The sequence below is a fragment of the Oncorhynchus keta genome, chromosome 7, assembly GCF_023373465.1.
Source record: "Oncorhynchus keta strain PuntledgeMale-10-30-2019 chromosome 7, Oket_V2, whole genome shotgun sequence".
Taxonomy (NCBI): domain Eukaryota; kingdom Metazoa; phylum Chordata; class Actinopteri; order Salmoniformes; family Salmonidae; genus Oncorhynchus; species Oncorhynchus keta.
In genome coordinates this window covers 23723102-23746340 of record NC_068427.1, presented here as the reverse complement: position 1 = coordinate 23746340, position 23239 = coordinate 23723102, and the positions used below count along the sequence as shown (strand labels likewise).

The following is a 23239-nucleotide window of genomic DNA, read 5'->3' as shown; positions in this document are numbered from 1 at the left end:
TGGTGTTCTTGGGGTTGTACTCATCCTTCTTCTTCCTCCAAACACGGCAAGTGGAGTTTAGACCAAAAACCTATATTTTTGTCTCATCAGACCACATGACCTCCTCCCATTCCTCCTCTGGATCATCCAGATGGTCATTGGCAAACTTCAGACGGGCCTGAACATGCGCTGGCTGGAGCAGGGGGAACTTGCGTGCGCTGCAAGATTTTAATCCATGACGGCGTAGTGTGTTACTAATGGTTTTCTTTGAGACTGTGGTCCCAGCTCTCTTCAGGTCATTGACCAGGTCCTGCCGTGTAGTTCTGGGCTGATCCCTCACCTTCCTCATGATCATTGATGCCCCACGAGGTGAGATCTTGCATGGAGCCCCAGACCGAGGGTGATTGACCGTCATCTCGAACTTCTTCCATTTTCTAATAATTTCGCCAACAGTTGTAGCCTTCTCACCAAGCTGCTTGCCTATTGTCCTGTAGCCCATCCCAGCCTTGTGCAGGTCTACAATTTTATCTCTGATGTCCTTACACAGCTCTCAGGTCTTGGCCATGGTGGAGAGGTTGGAGTCTGTTTGATTGAGTGTGTGGACAGGTGTCTTTTATACAGGTAACGAGTTCAAACAGGTGCAGTTAATACAGGTAATGAGTGGAGAACAGGAGGGCTTCTTAAAGAAAAACTAACAGGTCTGTGAGAGCCGGAATTATTACTGGTTGGTAGGTGATCAAATACTTATGTCATGCAATAAAATGCAAATTAATTACTTTAAAATCATACAATGTGATTTTCTGGATTTTTGTTTTAGATTCCGTCTCTCACAGTTGAAGTGTACCTATGATAAAAATTTCATGCTTTGTAAGTAGGAAATCCTGCAAAATCGGCAGTGTATCAAATACTTGTTCTCCCCACTGTATGTGTTACGTGCCTCCTAAGAAGAGGCAGGTGCATTAGTCAGGAGCAGGAGAGCAAGGAAGTCCCAGTAGCACAATCGTTTATTGAAAGTCCCAACACAACAACAACAAGTGGGGAAACACCCCCAACGAAGTCGCCACACACAGGGAAATAACGTCACACCCGGAAGAGAAACCTCTACTCCTAAATTAGGGTCCAAACGGTACAACGACCGTGAGAAAACAAAACCCTGTGGCGCAAACACGCACCCCTAACAGAGCAACAACAGCAAATAATCCTGCACAAAAAAATAGCAGGCAGCATAAGATATTACAGTTTTGAATGTCCCGTTGGTAGTTTCATCTTCCCCCTAGGTCATCTATTTTATTCCAAAGATTGCACGTTTGCTAGCAGAATGGAAGGAAGTGTGGGTTTATTCGATCGCCTATGAATTCTCAGAAGGCAGCCTGCCCTCTGGACCCTTTTTCTCCGCCTCCTCTTCACGCAAATCACGGGGATCTGGGCCTGTTCCCGAGAAAGCAGTATATCATTCGCATCGGTCTCATCAGACTCGTTAAATTGCAGTCCTGATGTCCAGAAGTTACTTTTGGTCATAAGAGACGGTAGCGGCAGCATAATGTACAAAATAAGTTTCAAAAATAATTACAATCAATGCAAATTAACCAACAAAAAAACACAATAGGTTGGGGGCACGTAAAATGTCTGCCTTCTTCTCCGGCGCCATCTTATCTTAACTCCAATTAGTATAGGGTGTACTTGGATAGGACGAGCTGGAAGAGCTGCTTCACTCTACAGAAACAGGAGACTCCTGCCCCTATGGGTTGTTCCCGGCTCGGACAAGGCTATGTTTCTTTACTACCATAAAACTACACAAGAATACCATCCTCTTACTGAACCAGAATGCACTCATCCAATGGGTGTATGGTTTTGAAATCATCTGTAGTTTGTTTGAAAGACTTTGTTTCTAGCAGTTGTGTAACACTTCTGTTTTATTGTTGTTTTCCAAATTCCTATTCCAACTGTTGAATTGGTTGCACCCCAAGCAGCCATAGTTTACATCCTGTGTGTTGCAGTATAAATGACAACAGAGTGATTGAGATTTACATCACCAGCCCTGTTCAAGGGAAGAGGGCCCATGTTGTTTTGTCAGGACGATCTGTCTGTCTCTAATTGAGAACAGCGGTTGACGTTGGGACAGGACCGAGACCCCCCCGGTCAAAACAACCCTTGTACCCCAAAACCGTCTCACCCAAAACACCCCAGAATACATTCCAAGCTTTATACTGCCCTTGACTAGGGCTCATGTTGACCTTTGACATCTAGCCATTAAACCTTTTTATGGTCATGTTGTTTTCTAACTCCTACACAATGCATACACATGCATCGATGACGCACACACACACACACACACACACACACACACACACACACACACACACACACACACACACACACACACACACACACACACACACACACACACACACACACACACACACACTCCCGCTCTCAAGTGCAGTACTTGGTGGTCAAATACACGACAGACTCTAATCCAAAATGACTAATCCACAATGAGCCACTTTATCATTCTGTGATAATGGGGTTTAGGGAGTTTGTTTACATTGTTGTCTGACTTTGTTTACGCTCTCTCTGCTCCCTCCAGCTCCTAGGCCAGAGGTTCCCAAACAAGGGGTCGCAACCCAATGTGGGGTTACTTGATATACTACATGACCAAAAGTATGTGGACACCTGCTCATCGAATATCTCATTCCTAAATGATGGGCAGTAATATGGACTTGATCCCCACCACTACAGCCGACACATGGCATTGCGCAGGGTGATCTTGACTTGTGTGTGGCTGCTAGGCCATGGAAACCCATTTCATGAAGCTTTTGTTGCAGTTGTTGTGCTGACATTGCTTCCAGTTTGGAAGTCGGTAGTGAGTGTTGCTAGCGAGGACAGAAGGCGGTCCCATTCTGTGAGCTTGTGTGGCCTACCACTTTACAGCTGAGCCGTTGTTGCTCCTAGACATTTCCACTTCACAATAACAGCAGTTACATTTGACCGGGACAGCTCAAGCAGGGCAGAAATTTTACAAACTGACTTGTTGGAAAGGTGACATCCTATGGCAGTGCCATGTTGAAAGTCACTGAGCTCTTCATTAAGGCCATTCTACTGCCAATGTTTGTCTATGGAGATTGCATGGCTGTGTGCTCAATTTTATACACTAGTCAACAACGGGTGTGGCGAAATAACCGAATCCACTCATTTGAAGGGAAGTCCACATACTTTTGTATATGTAGTGAATGAAAATGGGGTCGCAGGAGAATTTCCAAAATACTCCCCAAAAAAACAAAATATATCGTCTTCGTATCTCAAAATCATTGTAACCTAAAACTCTAAATGAACATTATTGAAATCTAAAATATCAAATTCAACCAGATTGCCCAGATTGCCCCGATCGTGGGAAAATACCGCACTTGACTGTTGCCCTTGAATCGGAAGGATTCAAATGCAACAGTCAAGTGGGGCCTTTCGAGCTGTCATGTGACCGAACACTACAGACAACGCATTCACAGGTCACTACGGAGGAGTTTTGGTTCCTGACTCAGAGGGAATAATACCCTGCCATCTCCCTCAGAGCATTAAAACTCATGGTACCCTTTGCCAGCTCATATATGTGTGAAGCTGGATTCAGCAGTGCTCTCGTCTGCATTAAGACCAGATATCAAAATGGGGTCGTGGACGAAAATAGTTTGTGAACCCCTGTCCTAGCCCATAGCCCCAACTGTCTCGGTACACAGAACAAACATCCCTTGGACTTGAGTTGTTTGTGTGTTTGTTGGTTCTCAGTAACACGGTCAACACCGAACCTCACAGGTTACGACCTTATGACCCCACTCAGGCCTTGGGAAAGACATGGAGACTGTCAAAACACACTGTCAAGCTGAGAGACCGGCGACGACTGTGTTGTGACTAAATTAAGTGTGTGTGTGTGTTTGGTTTTACTCTCCTTGTGGTGACAGAAATCCTCACAAGGATAGTAAAACTAGGAAAATTCAGACAAATAGGAACATTTCACCAGTCCCCACAAGGAAAAAGTATATTTTAGGTTTAGGGGATAAGGTTTAGGGTTGGGCTTTACTTGGCTCACCGCCCTCTAGCGACTCCTTTTGGCGGGCCGGGCACCTGCAGGCTGACCTAGGTCGTCAGTTGAACAGTGTTTCCTCTAACACATTGGTGCGGGCGGATGTTAAAGAGCGCAGTTTGGCGGGTCATGTTTTGGAGGACGCATGACTTCGCCTTTTCCGAGCCCATTGGGGAGTTGCAGCGATGAGACAAGATCGTAATTTGATATGATGAAAAAGGGGGTAAAAAAATAATTAGGGTGAAGGTTAGGGTTACAGGCGTCAGAATACTTCGGTTCGGCTTGCGGCTAGCCGAAGTCGGCTAAGGAAACCGAACGAGTGTGCTAGCATACTCCCTTAAAATACCTTCCCTTTCACAGCCGGACGTGACCGGGAGCCCCATGGGGCGGCGCACAATTGGCCCAGCATTGCCTGGGTTAGGGGAGGGTTTGGCCGGCTGGTATTTCCTTGTCTCATCGTGCTCTAGTGACTCCTTGTGGCGGGCCTGGTGCCTGAAAGCTGAATTCGGTCGTCAGTAAAAGACACATGACTGCCCGCTTGGAGTTTGCCAAAAGGCACCTAAAGGACTCTCAGACCATGAGAAACAAGATTATCTGGTCTGATGAAACTAAGATTGAACTCTTTGGCCTGAAGTGTCACATCTGAAGGAAACCTGGCATCATCCCTACAGTGAAGCATGGTGGTGGCAGCATCATTCTGTGTTTTTCAGCAGGACGGACTGGGAGACTAGTCAGGATCGAGGGAGAGATGACCAGAGCAAAGTACAGAGAAATCCTTGATGAAAGCATTCTCCAGAGCGCTCAGGACCTCGGATTGGGGTGAAGGTTCACCTTCCAACAGGACAACGACCCTAAGCCACAGCCAAGGCAACGCAGGAGTGACTTCCCGACAAGTCTCTGATTGTCCTTGAGTGACCCAGCCAGAGCCCGGACTTGAACCCGATCAAACATCTCTGGAGAGACCTGAAATTTGCTGTGCAGCGATTGTCCCAATCCAACCTGACAGAACTTGAAGAGGATCTGCAGAGAAGAATGGGAGAAACTCCCCAAATACAGGTGTGCCAAGCTTGTAGCATCATACCCAAGAAGACTTTAGGCTGTAATCGCTGCTAAAGGTTCTTCAACAAAGTACTGAGCAAAGGGTCTGAATACTTATGTAAATGTGATATTTCCATTTTCTTTTTTTCGTGCAAAAATTTTTACAAAACTGTTTTTGCTTTGTCATTATTGGGTATTGTGTGTAGATTGATGAGGGGGAAAAACTATTTCATACATTTTCGAACAAGGTTGTAATGTAACAAAATGTGGAAAAAGTCTGAATACTGAGGTCTGAATACTTTCCAAATGCACTGTATGCACTAACTGTTTCGGCTGGGAAGCATGCATCCCCAGGATCAGATCAATGGATTACTGAGAATAATTAGGCTGTGTGTGTGTGTGTGTGTGTGTGTGTGTGTGTGTGTGTGTGTGTGTGTGTGTGTTCTCTTCATGTATGCCATGACTATCACTAGAGTCCTATTGTTTTATTATTAAAAGAGAAAATACAGTACAGGAAGAGAGAGAGGGAGAGACAGCGAAGAGGTGGAGCGGGATAAAGAAACAGGTACATAACTACTATCCTCACTACCTTCTTCCACTCCTTTTACCATCTCTATCACTGTTTTATATTTTTTCTGCACACAGAGCACCTTTATCAGACCATTATATTTTGTTGGTAGATTAGACTTTGTGTAGTTTCAAACAACCAACAACCAAAACACGCTGGTCTGAGTAACGCTCTGATTCCCTTTTTCAACTCCGACATGGGTATCATTGTGAACACTTTATTGTTGTTATTTTTTAAACAGTCATCAGCCAGAACACCCTGCATCAGACAGAACACAGTGCATCAGACAGAACACAGTGCATCAGACAGAACACAGTGCATCAGACAGAACACCCTGCATCAGACAGAACACAGTGCATCAGACAGAACACAGTGCATCAGACAGAACACAGTGCATCAGACAGAACACCCTGCATCAGACAGAACACAGTGCATCAAACAGAACACCCTGCATCAGACAGAACACAGTGCATCAAACAGAACACCCTGCATCAGACAGAACACAGTGCATCAAACAGAACACAGTGCATCAGACAGAACACAGTGCATCAGACAGAACACAGTGCATCAAACAGAACACCCTGCATCAGACAGAACACAGTGCATCAGACAGAACACAGTGCATCAGACAGAACACAGTGCATCAAACAGAACACCCTGCATCAGACAGAACACAGTGCATCAAACAGAACACCCTGCATCAGACAGAACACAGTGCATCAAACAGAACACCCTGCATCAGACAGAACACAGTGCATCAGACAGAACACAGTGCATCAGACAGAACACAGTGCATCAGACAGAACACAGTGCATCAAACCGAACACAGTGCATCAGACAGAACACAGTGCATCAAACAGAACACAGTGCATCAAACAGAACACCCTGCATCAGAAAGAACACAGTGCATCAAACAGAACACCCTGCATCAGACAGAACACAGTGCATCAAACAGAACACAGTGCATCAGACAGAACACAGTGCATCAAACAGAACACCCTGCATCAGACAGAACACAGTGCATCAGACAGAACACAGTGCATCAGACAGAACACAGTGCATCAAACAGAACACCCTGCATCAGACAGAACACAGTGCATCAAACAGAACACCCTGCATCAGACAGAACACAGTGCATCAAACAGAACACCCTGCATCAGACAGAACACAGTGCATCAGACAGAACACAGTGCATCAGACAGAACACAGTGCATCAGACAGAACACAGTGCATCAAACCGAACACAGTGCATCAAACCGAACACAGTGCATCAAACAGAACACAGTGCATCAAACAGAACACCCTGCATCAGACAGAACACAGTGCATCAAACCGAAAACAGTGCATCAGACAGAACACAGTGCATCAAACAGAACACCCTGCATCAGACAGAACACAGTGCATCAAACAGAACACAGTGCATCAGACAGAACACAGTGCATCAGACAGAACACAGTGCATCAGACAGAACACAGTGCATCAAACAGAACACAGTGCATCAGACAGAACACAGTGCATCAGACAGAACACAGTGCATCAGACAGAACACCGTGCATCAGACAGAACACCCTGCATCAGACAGAACACCCTGCATCAGACAGAACACCCTGCATCAGACAGAACACAGTGCATCAGACAGAACACCCTGCATCAGACAGAACACCCTGCATCAGACAGAACACAGTGCATCAGACAGAACACAGTGCATCAGACAGAACACCCTGCATCAGACAGAACATCCTGCATCAAACAGAACACCCTGCATCAAACAGAACACCCTGCATCAGACAGAACACCCTGCATCAGACAGAACACAGTGCATCAGACAGAACACCCTGCATCAGACAGAACACCCTGCATCAGACAGAACACAGTGCATCAGACAGAACACCCTGCATCAGACAGAACACCCTGCATCAAACAGAACACCCTGCATCAAACAGAACACCCTGCATCAAACAGAACACCCTGCATCAAACAGAACACCCTGCATCAGACATAACACCCTGCATCAGACATAACACCCTGCATCAGACAGAACACCCTGCATCAAACAGAACACCCTGCATCAAACAGAACACCCTGCATCAAACAGAACACCCTGCATCAGACAGAACATCCTGCATCAAACAGAACACCCTGCATCAAACAGAACACCCTGCATCAAACAGAACACCCTGCATCAAACAGAACACCCTGCATCAAACAGAACACCCTGCATCAAACAGAACACCCTGCATCAAACAGAACACCCTGCATCAAACAGAACACCCTGCATCAAACAGAACACCCTGCAGCAAACAGAACACCCTGCATCAAACATAACACCCTGCATCAGACAGAACACCCTGCATCAGACAGAACACCCTGCATCAGACAGAACACCCTGCATCAGACAGAACATTCTGCATCAGACAGAACATCCTGCCCCAAGTCAGCCTCTTATCTGACTGTGTGCTCTGTGTATATGATGGAGGGATTAAAGGAAGTGTGTGTGTGTGTGTGTGTGTGTGTGTGTGTGTGTGTGTGTGTGTGTGTGTGTGTGTGTGTGTGTGTGTGTGTGTGTGTGTGTGTGTGTGTGTGTGTGTGTGTGTGTGTGTGTGTGTGTGTGTGTGTGTGTGTGTGTGTAAGAGAAAGAGAAAGAGAAAGAGAAAGAGAAAGAGGTGTGTGTGTGAGAGATATAGTAGGTTTCTGTATCAGAGGTACATTGCATGAAAGCACTTGTTCTGAGTGGTTGTCACAGATCAGAACAGATACTCATATATGCAGAGTTTGGCGTGCTCCCAGACAGAGTTACCAGATATAAAGTACGGTATGCATCATTCACATAGTCACTCTCAAATAGCACAACTCCAAGGAGTAGAACACACTTGAGTTTTCTTTCACAGTAAAATCGTTTCTCACTTAAACACTGGATGGTAGAAGAGAGCAGTTTTTCAGTATGCATAACTTTACAAACTCAAGAAGATACACGTCTCACCCTGGTGGACATAAATTGATACTACAAAGTCTTAACCAAGGTTTTGGGTGTTTCCAGTTCACTCTGAAGGTATGCTAGCCCAAACATAGACCTCTTTATTATTTATTTCCTTTATTAATAAGACTAGGTCTAATTGCATTCCATAGTGAATGCGTTCGAGAGAACTCACAACCAAATCTGTAACTGTGTAGCAGCATGTGTTCTACGCCTCAATGTACACTGTACATTACCCCCCCCAAGAACAGCCTCAATTCTTTGGGGCATGGCCTCTACAAGGTGTCGAAAGCGTTCCACAGGGATACTGGCCCATTTCGAGTAAAAGTGCTTCCCACAGTTGTGTCAAGTTGCCTGGATGTCCTTTGGGTGGTGACCCATTCTTGATACACATGGGGAACTGTTGAGCGTGAAAAACCCATGAGCATTGCAGTTCTTGACACAAACGGGTGCACCTGTCACCTAGTACCATTCCCCATTCAAAAGCACTTAAATGTTTTGCCCATTCACCCTCTGAATGACACACATACCCAATCCATGTCTCAATTGTCTCAAGGTCTAAAAATCCTTCTTTAATCTGTCTCCTTCCCTTCGTCTGCACTGATTTAACAAGTGACATCAATAAGGGATCATAGCTTTCACCAGATTTACAGTATATGATCTATGTCACGGAAAGAACAGGCATCCTTAATGTTTTGTACACTCAGTGTTTATCCGTAGTTGGTAGACAGTTCTTCTTGATAGGTTGTACCTTACATCACTGAGCGGTGCCCAGGAAATAATTCAATCCAATTGTTAGATGCTACTACCTCACCCCCCAAATCAAAACCAAACATGGATGTCCATGTTTACGTGCACACACTCCATTCTACTTCTTGTCTGCTTCCTGTCTGTGGCAGCATTGAACCAGGAAAAAAACAGCGGGTGGGGTGTTTCACTTCCTCTTCCGTCTCTGGTGCCCATACAGCAACTTGACTAGTTAGGACAAACAGGTGTGAAACACAGACAGTTGTGCACATACAAAGTGAGATCACAACATGAAATCCATGTTTGGTTTTGATTTGGAGGGGGCTGTTAGCAGAGACGGAAGAGGAAGTGAGACATGCCACTCCTTCGTCTTTTCTGGTTCATATACAGTCAATGAACCAAGTAGACCAGATCCAGCTGCTATTGCATTGGTGTCTATGGTAGAGCCACTCCTTAAGTAGACCGTAATTGTGACTCTTTTTTTCATTGTTAACCGGCCTGAGTAAGACATCTTCATTTATCCACCATCTTTGGTGTTATCATCTAACAATTGGATTTAATATCCCTCACCCTGACCCTTGCCTGGAATCCATCTCTCTGCTTCTTTACTGTTCCCCCAGAGTGGAAAAACTGTTTCTCCATGTAGGTTATTGTAATAAAACCATAAAACACCACTGGGTGGAGTCTCACCACCACTGCAACATGTTTAGCTGCTGTAGTTGTTTTATATCATTTGACATTGCTGTGGTGCTTTCACCTCTATTAAACACTAAAGCCCTGTTACCGGCCTATAAGGGGAGTGAATGGCCTTTCCATGTTCTTTTTACAACAACGGTATGTCTAAAGTGCCAGTGGTGTAAAATACTTAAGTAAAAATACTTTAAAGTACTACTTGAGTAGTTATTTTGGGTATCCTTTCACAAAAAAAATTCTTAACTACATTCCTAAAGAATATGATGTACTTTTTACTCCATACATTTTCCCTGACACCCAAAAGTACTCGTTACATTTTGAAAGCTTAGCGGGACAGGAAAATGGTCCAATTCACACACATAAAGAGAACATCTCACTAAACATACATGCTTCATTTGTAAATTATTGTGTTGGAGTGTGGCCCTATTTATCTGTATATATATATTTTTTTTTTTAACAACTAATTCACTGACGTCAGTTCTATTTGGTTCAAGTTTTTTCTGTGAGCTCAATGTGCAGTTTCAGTAAAGATACTTTAGATCAAGCCTGATCTGTGAAATGTAGTAGGAAGTTGTAGTTTCCAACAGGCCAATATTCTACATAGTTAAGTGCAGAAAACGTGGCAATTAACTACAATGACCATAATCCATTGCACGCCTGCTTAAACGTGCCCAATTTGTGTGGAGCAGACATGGAGACGGCCCATGTACGCTAGGGGTGCACCACACAGTGAAACACCACTTCCCATTCATTTTCAATGGAAGGAAAGCGGTGAGAAGCGGGTTGTACGAGGAGAGAAGATGGAACCCGTGATTGACATGATCTAAGTGATTCATAGTTGGTATTCAGCAAACATAAAAGTATACCTTATTTACTTTGAAGAACTACTAAAATAGTGATTTTGTCAGACAGCATAGGCAGCAGCGCTATAGAGATGAGATGATGACTTTGAATTAAGTAATAAAGTCATCAACTAAAACAAATATTTTATTAAATGAATGTAATTAAATGATGGTTAATAAGTGATAAGCATTAATGGGCAGTCACTACCATCATGGGACTTTGATTAATTGTTTTATTTAATGTTGTTACAGCATTCAACCCACATAATGCGTAGAGCATTTCAGTTTTTTTATATTGAAACCGAAAATCATTTTTTCATAACGAACCGGAACTGAACCGACCTCAAAAAGAACTAATCGCTCAGCACTAATATTTATCATTCTCCATCCCTTGATGTGTTTCATGTCTCCTTTCTTCTGTTGATTAACATATCTCTCTCCTCCTCCTCAGGGCCAACCTGGTCCTCTTGGCCCGCAGGGACCGCATGGGCCACCAGGGGGCCTAGGGGATCCAGGAGTCCAAGGAGTCCAAGGAGAGAAGGGCGACCGGGGCAGAGGAGGCTTCATCGGCCCCAAGGGTTCTGTGGTGAGGAACATTGACTGGAGAATTCTTCACTAGAGATCTCAGACTCTGGCTTAGTAGTGTGTCCACCCATCAAGTGTTGGTATGGACTTGTATAAGTGTTTTTCATTTCTCCTCAGGGGATGACTGGTGTTCCTGGGTTTTCTGGATCTGACGGTATTCCTGTAAGTGGGATAATATTGGGATTTTTTTTCTCCAAACAAATAAATAGCAGACACACTCATGCCAATAAATAATCTATTGGATGTCATAAGGTGAATGCACCAATTTTTAAGTCGCTCTGGATAAGAGCGTCTGCTAAATGACTTAAATGTAAATGTAAATGTAATGTAAATGTTGTCTTGTTAATACTGTAAGTAGTCTTAATACAACATGCAATGATGTTGTAAAGGTCTGTCATTAACTCCTCTATATCATCTCCAGGGCCATCCAGGACAGGCAGGGACTCGTGGGAAACCTGGAGCAGACGGGTGCAACGGAACACATGGAGATTCAGGGTTGTCGGGGAAACCAGGCTACGATGGCCAGCCTGGGTATAATGTACGTATGAACCCAGTGATGTCACCAGCAGTTGCGATTTTAGTATGTACATCTTGGTGGGCAAACAATATATAAAACATATATATATTTTTTACATGCATGCCAGCAAAGCCACTACTCAACACAACACTAAACAATACATTAATTGCACTATAATGGTGACAAACGGTGCCCACAAACTGTTAGGGCCTACATAAAGCTGTCCCAACAGCAGAGTCCCAACAGCAGTCCCAACACCTTACCACTGCTACACCTGGTTATCAGCGGAGCCTTGTCTGGCAGTTCATTCAGCCTCATTTACTGCATTTAAAAAAACATAGCTGATATGGCTGACTTGCTGAAACTAATGTGGTTTCTAGTGACAATTGAGATGTACAAACTATGGCATAAGGGGACGACGAGCGTATAAGAGGCAATCCGTAATTTCGATTAAGTGAGCTCGGACGGACGTAGTCAATATAACTATTAACTACTATCATTTTTTAAATATACAGCGACAGAATTCAGAACATGGGGTGTTCTTACAGTATTCTCCCTGTAAACCAAGTCAGAACCGTAGGATAAATAAAGGAGGCTTATAAGCAGACAATGAAAGCTCTTACAATATTTGATTATTACATTTCTCTAAAACAGGCTATAGGCTACAGTGGGGCAAAAAATGATTTAGTCAGCCACCAATTGTGCAAGTTCTCCCACTTAAAAAGATGAGAGAGGCCTGTAATTTTCATCATAGGTACACTTCAACTATGACAGACAAAATGAGGGGAAAAATCCAGAAAATCACATTGTAGGATTTTTTATTAATTTATTTGCAAATTATGGTGGAAAATAAGTATTTGGTCAATAACAAAAGTTTATCTCAATACTTTGTTATATACCCTTTGTTTGCAATGACAGAGGTCAAATGTTTTCTGTAAGTCTTCACAAGGTTTTCACACACTGTTGCTGGTATTTTGGCCCATTCCTCCATGCAGATCTCCTCTAGAGCAGTGATGTTTTGGGGCTGTTGCTGGGCAACACGGACTTTCAACTCCCTCCAAAGATTTTCTATGGTGTTGAGATCTGGAGACTGGCTAGTCCACTCTTCCCTCTGGATTTATGGTGCTTTCAAGACAACTGGGAACTCAGAAAAAAACAAGGCTGAAACATGATGACGTCAGTAATCTTCAGGTCGAAGCTGTAGAAAGAGGCCCGAGTTCCCGACTTGCAATTCCGAGTTGGATGACCATTCAAAACATTTTCTCCCATCGGAGCTAGTTTTTTTCAGAGTTCCCAGTTGTCTTGAACTCACCGAAGTCAGATTTCCCAGTTCTGAGTTAACAGTTGTTTTGAGCGTGGCAGAAGTCATGCTGGATAGACAGTGTGGCCACAGTTGAATGTTTATCCTTTTAAGCTTGGAAAAGAGACCCTTAAACCCAGACTTGGGACCACACACCCACTCCACTGAATAGCAGGCTAGTGATTGCTTTGCAATGCTTGCAGTTAGCCACTGATTCCTTCCAAACCACTAATTGTTGAATTTGCGAATTCCAATTTGTTGTGCAATGTTTATGGCTGATGAGCACCGATACATTTTAACTAACATTTCTCATCATTATTTCTCTTCATATGACAAGGATTAAAAATAATTTGCCAGTAGATTGTCGACTTGATTCATGATGATGACTGCTAGCTTGCCAATCAAAGCTACTGTAGATATAATGTGATTTGTCGTAATTTTATCTGTGGCCATTGACCTTGACCCTTCTTGGATGGGTACTTCTAATGTAACTCAATGCCAGCACCCAAGGGGCTTGAATTTTCAAGCTCTTCCCTTAGATTTGGCGGTGACGTAGTGTCCCCATGAGTGACAGAACACTGAGCCAATCACAGCGAGAATATTACCCAATCACGGCGCAACTAGAGAACATTACCAACCCCTATGCTCCGTATTTTCCGCTGGCTGCCCCATCACCACAGAAAGCACTGAGCGAGGCTGAAACTGAGCTCCGCTAAAAAGGTGTAGTTCTAAACAGGTGGGGCAGAGCCCTGAAAGACAGGTCACCAGAGACGTTTGTAGAGATATCATGGATTCCACCTTGTAGTCTGAGACGTTGAATAACTCCACATCCTTCATTTTATCCTCTCTCTCTCTCTCTCTCTCTCTCTCTCTCTCTCTCTCTCTCTCTCTCTCTCTCTCTCTCTCTCTCTCTCTCTCTCTCTCTCTCTCTCTCTCTCTCTCTCTCTCTCTCTCTCTCTCTCTCTCTCTCTCTCTCTCTCTCTCTCTCTCTCTCTCTCTCTCTCTCTCTCTCTCTCTCTCTACAGGGTCAGGCAGGCAAAAAGGGACAGAAGGGAGACACTCTGGAGCTTAGTGTGTTCATGGAGCGGTTCAGGGTAAGAGAAGAGGGTTAGAGAACTGTGGGATAGACCTGCTATCAGTACTACAGTATTATCAATGTGTGTCTTTTCTACAGGGAGATTCAGGACAGCCCGGATATCCTGGATTTGTTGTAAGTATGGCGCAGCCGCCTTTCCCTGTCACTCTAAAGTTATGGTACAAGATAGCCAGCGTCATTATACTATATATATACACTGCTCAAAAAAGTAAAGGGAATACTTAAACAACACAATGTAACTCCAAGTCAATCACACTTCTGTGAAATCAAACTGTCCACTTAGGAAGCAACACTGATTGACAATACATTTCACATGCTGTTGTGCAAATGGAATAGACAACAGGTGGAAATTATAGGCAATTAGCGAGACCCCCAATAAAGGAGTGGTTCTGCAGGTGATAACCACAAACCACTTCTCAGTTCCTATGCTTCCTGGCTGATGTTTTGGTCACTTTTGAATGCTGGCGGTGCTTTCACTCTAGTGATAGCATAAGACGGAGCCTACAACCCACACAAGTGGCTCAGGTAGTGCAGCTCATCCAGGATGGCACATCAATGCGAGCTGTGGCAAGAAGGTTTGCTGTGTCTGTCAGCTTAGTGTCCAGAGCATGGAGGCGCTACCAGGAGACAGGCCAGTACATCAGGAGACGTGGAGGAGGCCGTAGGAGGGCCACAACCCAGCAGCAGGACAGCTACCTCCGCCTTTGTGCAAGAAGGAGCAGGAGGACCACTGCCAGAGCCCTGCAAAATGACCTCCAGTTTCCTGCTCAAACGGTCAGAAACAGACTCTATGAGGGTGGTATGAGGGCCCGACGTCCACAGGTGGGGGTTGTGCTTACAGCCCAACACCGTGCCGGACGTTTGGCATTTGCCAGAGAACACCAAGATTGGCAAATTCGCCACTGGCGCCCTGTGCTCTTCACAGATGAAAGCAGGTTCACACTGAGCACATGTGACAGTCTGGAGACGCCGTGGAGAACGTTCTGCTGCCTGCAACATCCTCCAGCATGACCGGTTTGGCGATGGGTCAGTCATGGTGTGGGGTGGCATTTCTTTGGGGGGCCGCACAACCCTCCATGTGCTCGCCAGAGGTAGCCTGACTGCCATTAGGTACCGAGATGAGATCCTCAGACCCCTTGTGAGACCATATGCTGGTGCGGTTGGCCCTGGGTTCCTCCTAATGTAAGACAATGCTAGACCTCATGTGGCTGGAGTGTGTCAGCAGTTCCTGCAAGATGAAGGCATTGATGCTATGGACTGGCCTCCCGTTCCCCAGACCTGAATCCAATTGAGCACATCTGGGACATCATGTCTCGCTCCATCCACCAACGCAACGTTGCACCACAGACTGTCCAGGAGTTGGCGGATGCTTTAGTCCAGGCCTGGGAGGAGATCCCTCAGGAGACCATCCGCCACCTCATCAGGAGCATGCCCAGGCGTTGTAGGGAGGTCATACAGGCACGTGGAGGCCACACACACTACTGAGCCTCATTTGACTTGTTTTAAGGACATTACATCAAAGTTGGATCAGCCTGTAGTGTGGTTTTCCACTTTAATTTTGAGTGTGACTCCAAATCCAGACCTCCATGGGTTGATACATTTGATTTCCTTTGATAATTTGTGTGTGATTTTGTTGTCAGCACATTCAACTATGTAAAGAAAAAAGTATTTAATAAGAATATTTCATTCATTCAGATCTAGGATGTGTTATTTTAGTGTTTCCATTATTTTTTTGAGCAGTGTATATATTAATATATATATATATATATATATATATATATATATATATATATACAACTACTCCATATCAAAAATGACATTGCACTCTGACATTCTATCTTTCTCCATCCTCCCTTCTCTCTCTCAGGGTCCTCAGGGTTACCCAGGTCGGTCGGGCTACAGAGGACTCCCAGGACCACAGGTTAGGGATGTGTGCGTGTGTGTGCATATGAATGTGTTGTTGTACCTTAATACACACTTCTGTGTACTAGATAGATACCCAATCATTATTCTGGTTTGTTTCCTGACTCAGGGCCCATTAGGGTTCCCTGGCCTTCCTGGACCAAAGGTAAGGTTCTCACATCAACATTTGTACTATGTTTCATCTCTCATAACAATAAATGGCTAGTATATGAGATTAAAATAAAATAATAAGGATGGGTTTTAACCTGGTGTGTTTTCTGCACAGGGCACCATGACCAAAGTGTTGAAGGGGGTCAAAGGAGAAGCGGTATGTGACTGCAGGGACAATTGTATGTTTCAAATACTTTTATACTGCCCAGCACTTAATGTGTTTGACTTCAAAAAAGAATGATTGTCAATGCTGTCCTCATCTCTGCTGCATGATTCTCACTGCACTTCCCTCTCTCACCTCAGGGTGAGGCTGGACAGCAAGGTCCCCCAGGGAACTCCACCCATCCTCATACCAGCCCACTTACCGGACCCTACGTCAGTACAGCTCCACACTTTAATATGTTCAAAAATAACAATAAATATTTTGATTGTGTGTGAACTGAATCACTCTAACAATGTTTTGCTTTGTCTCCTCCAGGGCAGAAAGGGTGAAAAGGGGTTGAAAGGTGAAACTGGAGTTGAGGTAAGTGACCTCACTTCTCCTGTGGTCTCTATAATACCATGTTCCATCTTGACTGGCTGCATCATCGCTTGGTATGGCAACTGCTTGCCATCCGACTGTCAGACCCTACAGAGGGTAGTGTGTAGGGCCCAGTACATCACTGGGACCAAAATCCCTGCCATCCAGGACCTCTATACCAGGCATTGTCAGAGGACGGCCCTAAAAACTGTCAAAGACTCCAGCCACCCTAGTCATTGACTTTTCTCTTTGCTACCGCACGGCATGCGGTACCGATGCATCAAGTCTGGAACCAACCGGGCCCTGAACAACTTCTACTCCCAAGTCATAAGGCTGCTAAATAGTTAGTTACATAGTCCGGGTAGCTGTTCAGTTAACTATCTGCATTGGCCCATTTTGCACTAACTTTTTTGTCTCATCACATACGCTGCTGCTACTGTTTACTATCTATCCTGTTGTCACTTTATTCCTAGTTATAGGTACATATCTACCTCAATAACCTCGTACCCCTGCACATAGACACGGTACTGGTACCCTGTGTATATAGCCAAGTTATCGTTACTCATTGTGTATTTATTATACATGTTATTACTTTTCTATTATTATTCCTCTATTTTCTTTATCTCTGGATTTATCTCCGTAAGTAAGCATTTCACTGTTAGTCTACACTTGTTGTTTACGAAGTATGTGACAAATAAAATGCGATTGAATCAATACTTATCAGGCTGACAACAAAGGAGAGACTGGGATTATGGGGATGCCTGGGCAAAGGGTTAGTATCACACAAACATTATACTGTACAAATTACACACATACATTATTATACCTTATTGAACCCTTCTTTGCTGCTTGTTGAATATCCTTGTGTGTTCTTTCAGGGTGTCCCTGGTCGGGATGGAGAGCAAGGACTAAGGGTATGTTTGTGTGGCATAACAATGCCAAGATCTCCATATTATTGCAGTCAGTATTATGTGTTGGTCTTTGTGGGCTAATAGAGATGTTACAGTTGTATCTTTTGTGCTCTTGATGGTGCTGGACACCTTTCTCATAAACTCTCTCCCGCCGTCTTTCCCTTTAGGGGGACCTTGGAGAACCAGGATTTAGGGGCAGAGATGGCCAAAAGGTGATCCTACAGTTGATACACACATCAAAACACTGTGATACTATCAGATCTTTGATTGGACAGTGGTCCATTCTAAACTTTCATTCAAATCCGAACACGCAAGCTATATACATACATGTGGTAGATTTGAACAGATATGGATTCTTTTTAGGGTGCCATCGGAGAACCTGGGGAGTTGATCTATTATGAAGGTCCCTCAGGAGGGCCTAACAGAGGTATGATTAGCCAAACAACTCATCAATCACTTTTCTATCAGCATCAACTATCTATCAACTATCAATATATAGTATCGTCTTTCTCCAGGTAGTCAGCCTTTCATTGAATATGATGTTGAACATTAAAGACTAGCTTGTAGAGTTGTTATAATATATTGCTTACTGTTTTATTGTTATAATACTGATCGCTATATTGCTACTGATTGATGTCCATGTTGGGGTGGGGATGTAGTTGGTCCCCCTGGACAGCTGGGACCCCAGGGAGAGATGGGTTTGCAGGGGGAGAAAGGTCTGCCAGGCCGGGCTGGACCTCCTGCTAGGAAGAGTGATAGTCAAATACAAGGTCAGTACCAAACCCTTACTTATCTAGTCAGTGGCCAGTAGTGTTAGAAGGTTTTTTACACTAGTTACATTGATGTAGCAATGTAGATCTATTGTACTTGTTAATATGGTATAATAACAATTATTAGAATTGTATTGTTAACAAGTTGTGCACTGTTTTATCTCCCTTATCCCTCATGCGCCAACAGTGGAGTACCTGTGGGGTCCGTTCGGGGAACCGGGGGTAAAGGGAGAGACGGGCCCACCTGGAGAGCCAGGTATCCCTGCTCTCAGCCCCGGACCCCCAGGTATCGGCGGAATATCTGGGTTGAGGGGCCCACCTGGACCACCAGGATCATGTGAGTGTGGACATGAAAGAGATTCATATTGATATTTTATTAAAAGGTTGTTTAGTATGATGGAATGATATTAAAGGAATTGTTGTGAGTTGTAAATGTGTTTCTTAATATGTGTATGTGTCAAAATATCTGCAGGGGCGGACTTCTACAAGGGATTTGCTGGGTCGAGAGGGCGGCCAGGCTCTGCGGGGAGAAAAGGACTGAAAGGTTAGAGTGTGTGATTATTCAGACATGTAATCCGTGATGTACGTTTGTGCGCTGAATGCTCACACGTTATGTCTTACAGTACAGCTGATCTGAGTTGTGTATGTGTTTTAGGTGATCACGGGTTGTGTGAGTGCAACATTGTCCACTCTCCTCCGGGCCTGCCTGGCCCTGCTGGCAGCCAAGGCGACCCTGGAATGAGTGGCGAGTTTGGTCAGCAGGGCGAGCCAGGCGAGCCAGGACCCCGAGGTGTCATCGGACTGCCTGTAAGAACAACTAACACCACCTCAGCTTGACAACGTCTACCTCGTAACAAATATCACACATCACTTTCAGTAGGGCAACGTTCATCTTAAACATTTCTCTTCATATTTTTTTCCCCTCTCCAATTCTCTCTCACTGGCTTCCTATTCCCCTACTATATGTCCCGTATTTCTTTCCTCCATAGGGGTTCCCTGGTGCCACAGGACAACCGGGTCCAAAGGGCAGGAAGGGCGACTTAATTTGGGCCAAAGAGAAAGGTGGAGCATTTCTTATTCTTTCTTTTCACACACTTGTATTTCCTTTATACAGTGGTGAGTGTGAGACACCATTAAGCAAGTGTATGTGTAAATGAGTGCGTTTGTGTGTGAACTCTACAGGATATGCCGGGGACCCAGGAGACCCGGGTGCGACTGGTGACCCAGGATTGCAGGGCTTCCCTGGGCCAAGTGGGATCAATGGATTCCCTGGGAACCGTGGTCTTTCAGTCAGTGGCCTAGGAGTGCAACATAATACCCACTAAAGACCCATTCTTGTCTTTCCCACCATCTACTTTCTCATGGATAACCTGCTGTTCAAGCACCTCAAACACTTTCTACCTGATAATGTGTCTATAATATTAGCTGTTCAAGCCAATGCAGCTGTGTAGATCTTTAGCATTTACAGGGAGGGATATGTTCTGAGCTATCTGTCCTGTGTTCTTTGTTCTAGGGGGACGCACCTGAGGGACTCACTGGAGAAAAGGGTTATCCTGGCCGGTCGGGTCTCCCTGGGTTGTTTGGACAGATGGGAGAACCGGGACGGGTTCTAGGTGCCACTAAAGGGGTCAGAGGGTTACAAGGCGATGATGGGGAGCCGGGTTACGCTGGTGTCGAAGGTCGAGCTGGAGATCCAGGTGTGTTACCCTCTCCCTCTTTTATCTCTCTTTCTCTCGCTGTCTTTCCCAATCACTCTCTTATCTCTCTTTCTCTCGCTGTCTTTCCCAATCACTCTCTTATCTCTCTTGAACTTTCTCATTCTTTTCTTCTCTAGCTACCCTCTCTCCTCCTCCGTTAATTGTGGGGAAAACAGGAAGACTAGTTGTAGTAGGGGGCGGCAGGTATCCTAGCGGTTAAGAGCATTGGGCCAGTAACCGAAAGTTCGCTGGTTTGAATTCCCGAGCCGGCAAGTTGTAAAAAATATTCCGTTCTGCCCTTTGAGCAAGGCAGTTGACCCCAAAAAACAAGTGCTCCCCGGGTGCCGATGATATTGATTAATGCAGCCCTCGATACCTCTCTGATTTACTGCATTCAGTCGTGCAAGTGACTAGGTATCCCCTTTCCCCATAGTTGTAGACTCCAAGGCCTTGTCATGAATGGGCTGTGCAGAACGTCTTATACCCGCGTGTCCAGAGATGGGCACTATTTCTGTTACATGTATTTCAATTACTTCTGAGTATTTTGAGTCATTTGTATTACACTGGGCTGAACTAGGGCTCCCGAGTGGTGCAGTGGTCTAAGGCACTGCATCTCAGTGCAAGAAGCGTCACTACGGTCCCTTGTTTAAATCCAGGCTGTATCACATCTGGCCGTGATTGGTAGTCCCATAGGTCGGCGCACAATTGGCTCAGTGTCATTCGGTGTAGGCCGTCATTTGTTCTTAACTGACTTGCCTAGTTAAATAAAGGTTAAAAAAAATAAAAATTTAACCAAAAATACACTTTTGTGGCCCCCTTTCACCCTGCATTGGTATCAGAAGTCTGATGGCACTATGGTGTGATAAGAGTGTCTGCTAAATTAACTAAATATAAACGTAGAATGTAAGTCAGAATGTAAAAATGAACAATTGCAAAGCATGCTTAGTATTATTGTAATGAGCTCTGCCCAGAAACAAGGCCAATCATAATACCCAGTGTGATTTGCAGTTCATTTTGGTATGTTCATATTCACACATAGATTTACATTTTGGTTATTTAACAGACACTCTTATCCTGAGTGACTTACAGTCAGTGCATTCTAAGGTAGATAAACAACAACACATCACAGTCATAGCAAGTAAAACGTTTCTGTTACCATTACTGAGAATGTTGCTGTTCAGGGAGGCTACTTGCAAATGTATTTCTGCATTTTAAAATACAAAATACATGTATTTATTTTGATACATTAATATTTATGGTATTTTATAATTGTATTTTGACATTTTTGCCCATCCCCGCTTGTGTCCATGATTGAAATGATGCTTCCACTTTCCTCATCTCTCTCCCCAGATGAGCCTTGATGCAGTCTGTCGGCATCATTCAAACCAGCCCCAACATGTATGAGATCATGCTTGAGCTTTTCTAACCCTTATGTTGAATGTCTCTCTTTCCAATCGCTCTTATTGCCATTGAAAGGAGTGTCTGGCTGTAATCCGAGAGGAGATGGACGACTGAATGACAAAGGTAGCTGGAGTAACAGCATTTTCATTACATGAACCTTTCTCTACTTTTCTACTGGTGCTTTGCTTCCATGGCCTTTCTGTCTTGGGTTTGTTTACAGTCAGTGAGTATGTTTACATGCACACAAATCATTTGATATTAAACTGATTATGGTAGTAAGCCAAGTATTGCATTAGTCATGTAAACACTTTACTCGGCTTAAGTTAATCAGCATGCGGTCATAATCAATGTAAGGATACGCCAATTAAAAACACCTGGTTTTCTAGGCAATCTTTCAAATTATTAGGACATGTAAATGCCTTAATCAGAGTAACAATGGTGTATATATCCTCTGCGCATGTGCTTGCACAAGCAGTGCGAGCTTCCTTCTTTTGCGCAAGTGAAGTGAGTTCAGAAAGAAAAGTATTCATCTAAGAAATAGTTTTCACATACAAACTGTATATGTCCGAACTCAGAATCAAATATGCTTCACAAAAATAACATGGTCGCAGTGGTAGAACGTTTATTTTGATTGGTGATTTTCTGCATTTATCAAAGTCCCATCAGGTAGCCTGATTTCAAGTCCCATCAGGTAGCCTGATTTGAAGTCACATCAGGTAGCCTGATTTCAAGTCCCATCAGGTAGCCTGATTTCAAGTCCCATCAGGTAGCCTGATTTCAAGTCCCATCAGGTAGCCTGATTTGAAGTCACATCAGGTAGCCTGATTTCAAGTCCCATCAGGTAGCCTGATTTCAAGTCCCATCAGGTAGCCTGATTTGAAGTCACATCAGGTAGCCTGATTTCAAGTCCCATCAGGTAGCCTGATTTCAAGTCCCATCAGGTAGCCTAATTTGAAGTCCCATCAGGTAGCCTGATTTCAAGTCCCATCAGGTAGCCTGATTTCAAGTCCCATCAGGTAGCCTGATTTGAAGTCCCATCAGGTAGCCTGATTTGAAGTCACATCAGGTAGCCTGATTTCAAGTCCCATCAGGTAGCCTGATTTCAAGTCCCATCAGGTAGCCTGATTTCAAGTCCCATCAGGTAGCCTGATTTCAAGTCCCATCAGGTAGCCTGATTTGAAGTCACATCAGGTAGCCTGATTTCAAGTCCCATCAGGTAGCCTGATTTCAAGTCCCATCAGGTAGCCTGATTTCAAGTCCCATCAGGTAGCCTGATTTCAAGTCCCATCAGGTAGCCTGATTTCAAGTCCCATCAGGTGGCCTGATTTCAAGTCCCATCAGGTGGCCTGATTTCAAGTCCCATCAGGTGGCCTGATTTCAAGTCCCATCAGGTGGCCTGATTTCAGATGTGTCCATGTAAACAGGATTATTAGGGAAATCATTCTTCAAAGCATGA

At 44.3% G+C, this 23239-nt stretch overlaps 1 protein-coding gene across 1 annotated transcript in view; it reads left to right on the top strand.

Moving 5' to 3' along the window:
- Positions 1–23239, top strand: part of LOC118385824 (collagen alpha-2(IV) chain-like) — a 120555-nt gene that overhangs the window by 83358 nt on the left and 13958 nt on the right. Inside the window, exons 5-26 of the mRNA XM_035772989.2 lie at positions 11365–11499; positions 11616–11660; positions 11920–12036; positions 14341–14409; positions 14490–14525; positions 16279–16332; positions 16444–16479; positions 16600–16641; positions 16788–16859; positions 16963–17007; positions 17729–17776; positions 17883–17918; positions 18083–18127; positions 18279–18342; positions 18575–18685; positions 18873–19022; positions 19158–19229; positions 19341–19492; positions 19675–19747; positions 19868–19974; positions 20199–20382; positions 21859–21906. Coding sequence (XP_035628882.2) covers positions 11365–11499; positions 11616–11660; positions 11920–12036; positions 14341–14409; positions 14490–14525; positions 16279–16332; positions 16444–16479; positions 16600–16641; positions 16788–16859; positions 16963–17007; positions 17729–17776; positions 17883–17918; positions 18083–18127; positions 18279–18342; positions 18575–18685; positions 18873–19022; positions 19158–19229; positions 19341–19492; positions 19675–19747; positions 19868–19974; positions 20199–20382; positions 21859–21906 — 1741 coding nt within the window. The remainder of the gene's footprint in view (positions 1–11364; positions 11500–11615; positions 11661–11919; positions 12037–14340; positions 14410–14489; positions 14526–16278; positions 16333–16443; positions 16480–16599; positions 16642–16787; positions 16860–16962; positions 17008–17728; positions 17777–17882; positions 17919–18082; positions 18128–18278; positions 18343–18574; positions 18686–18872; positions 19023–19157; positions 19230–19340; positions 19493–19674; positions 19748–19867; positions 19975–20198; positions 20383–21858; positions 21907–23239) is intronic.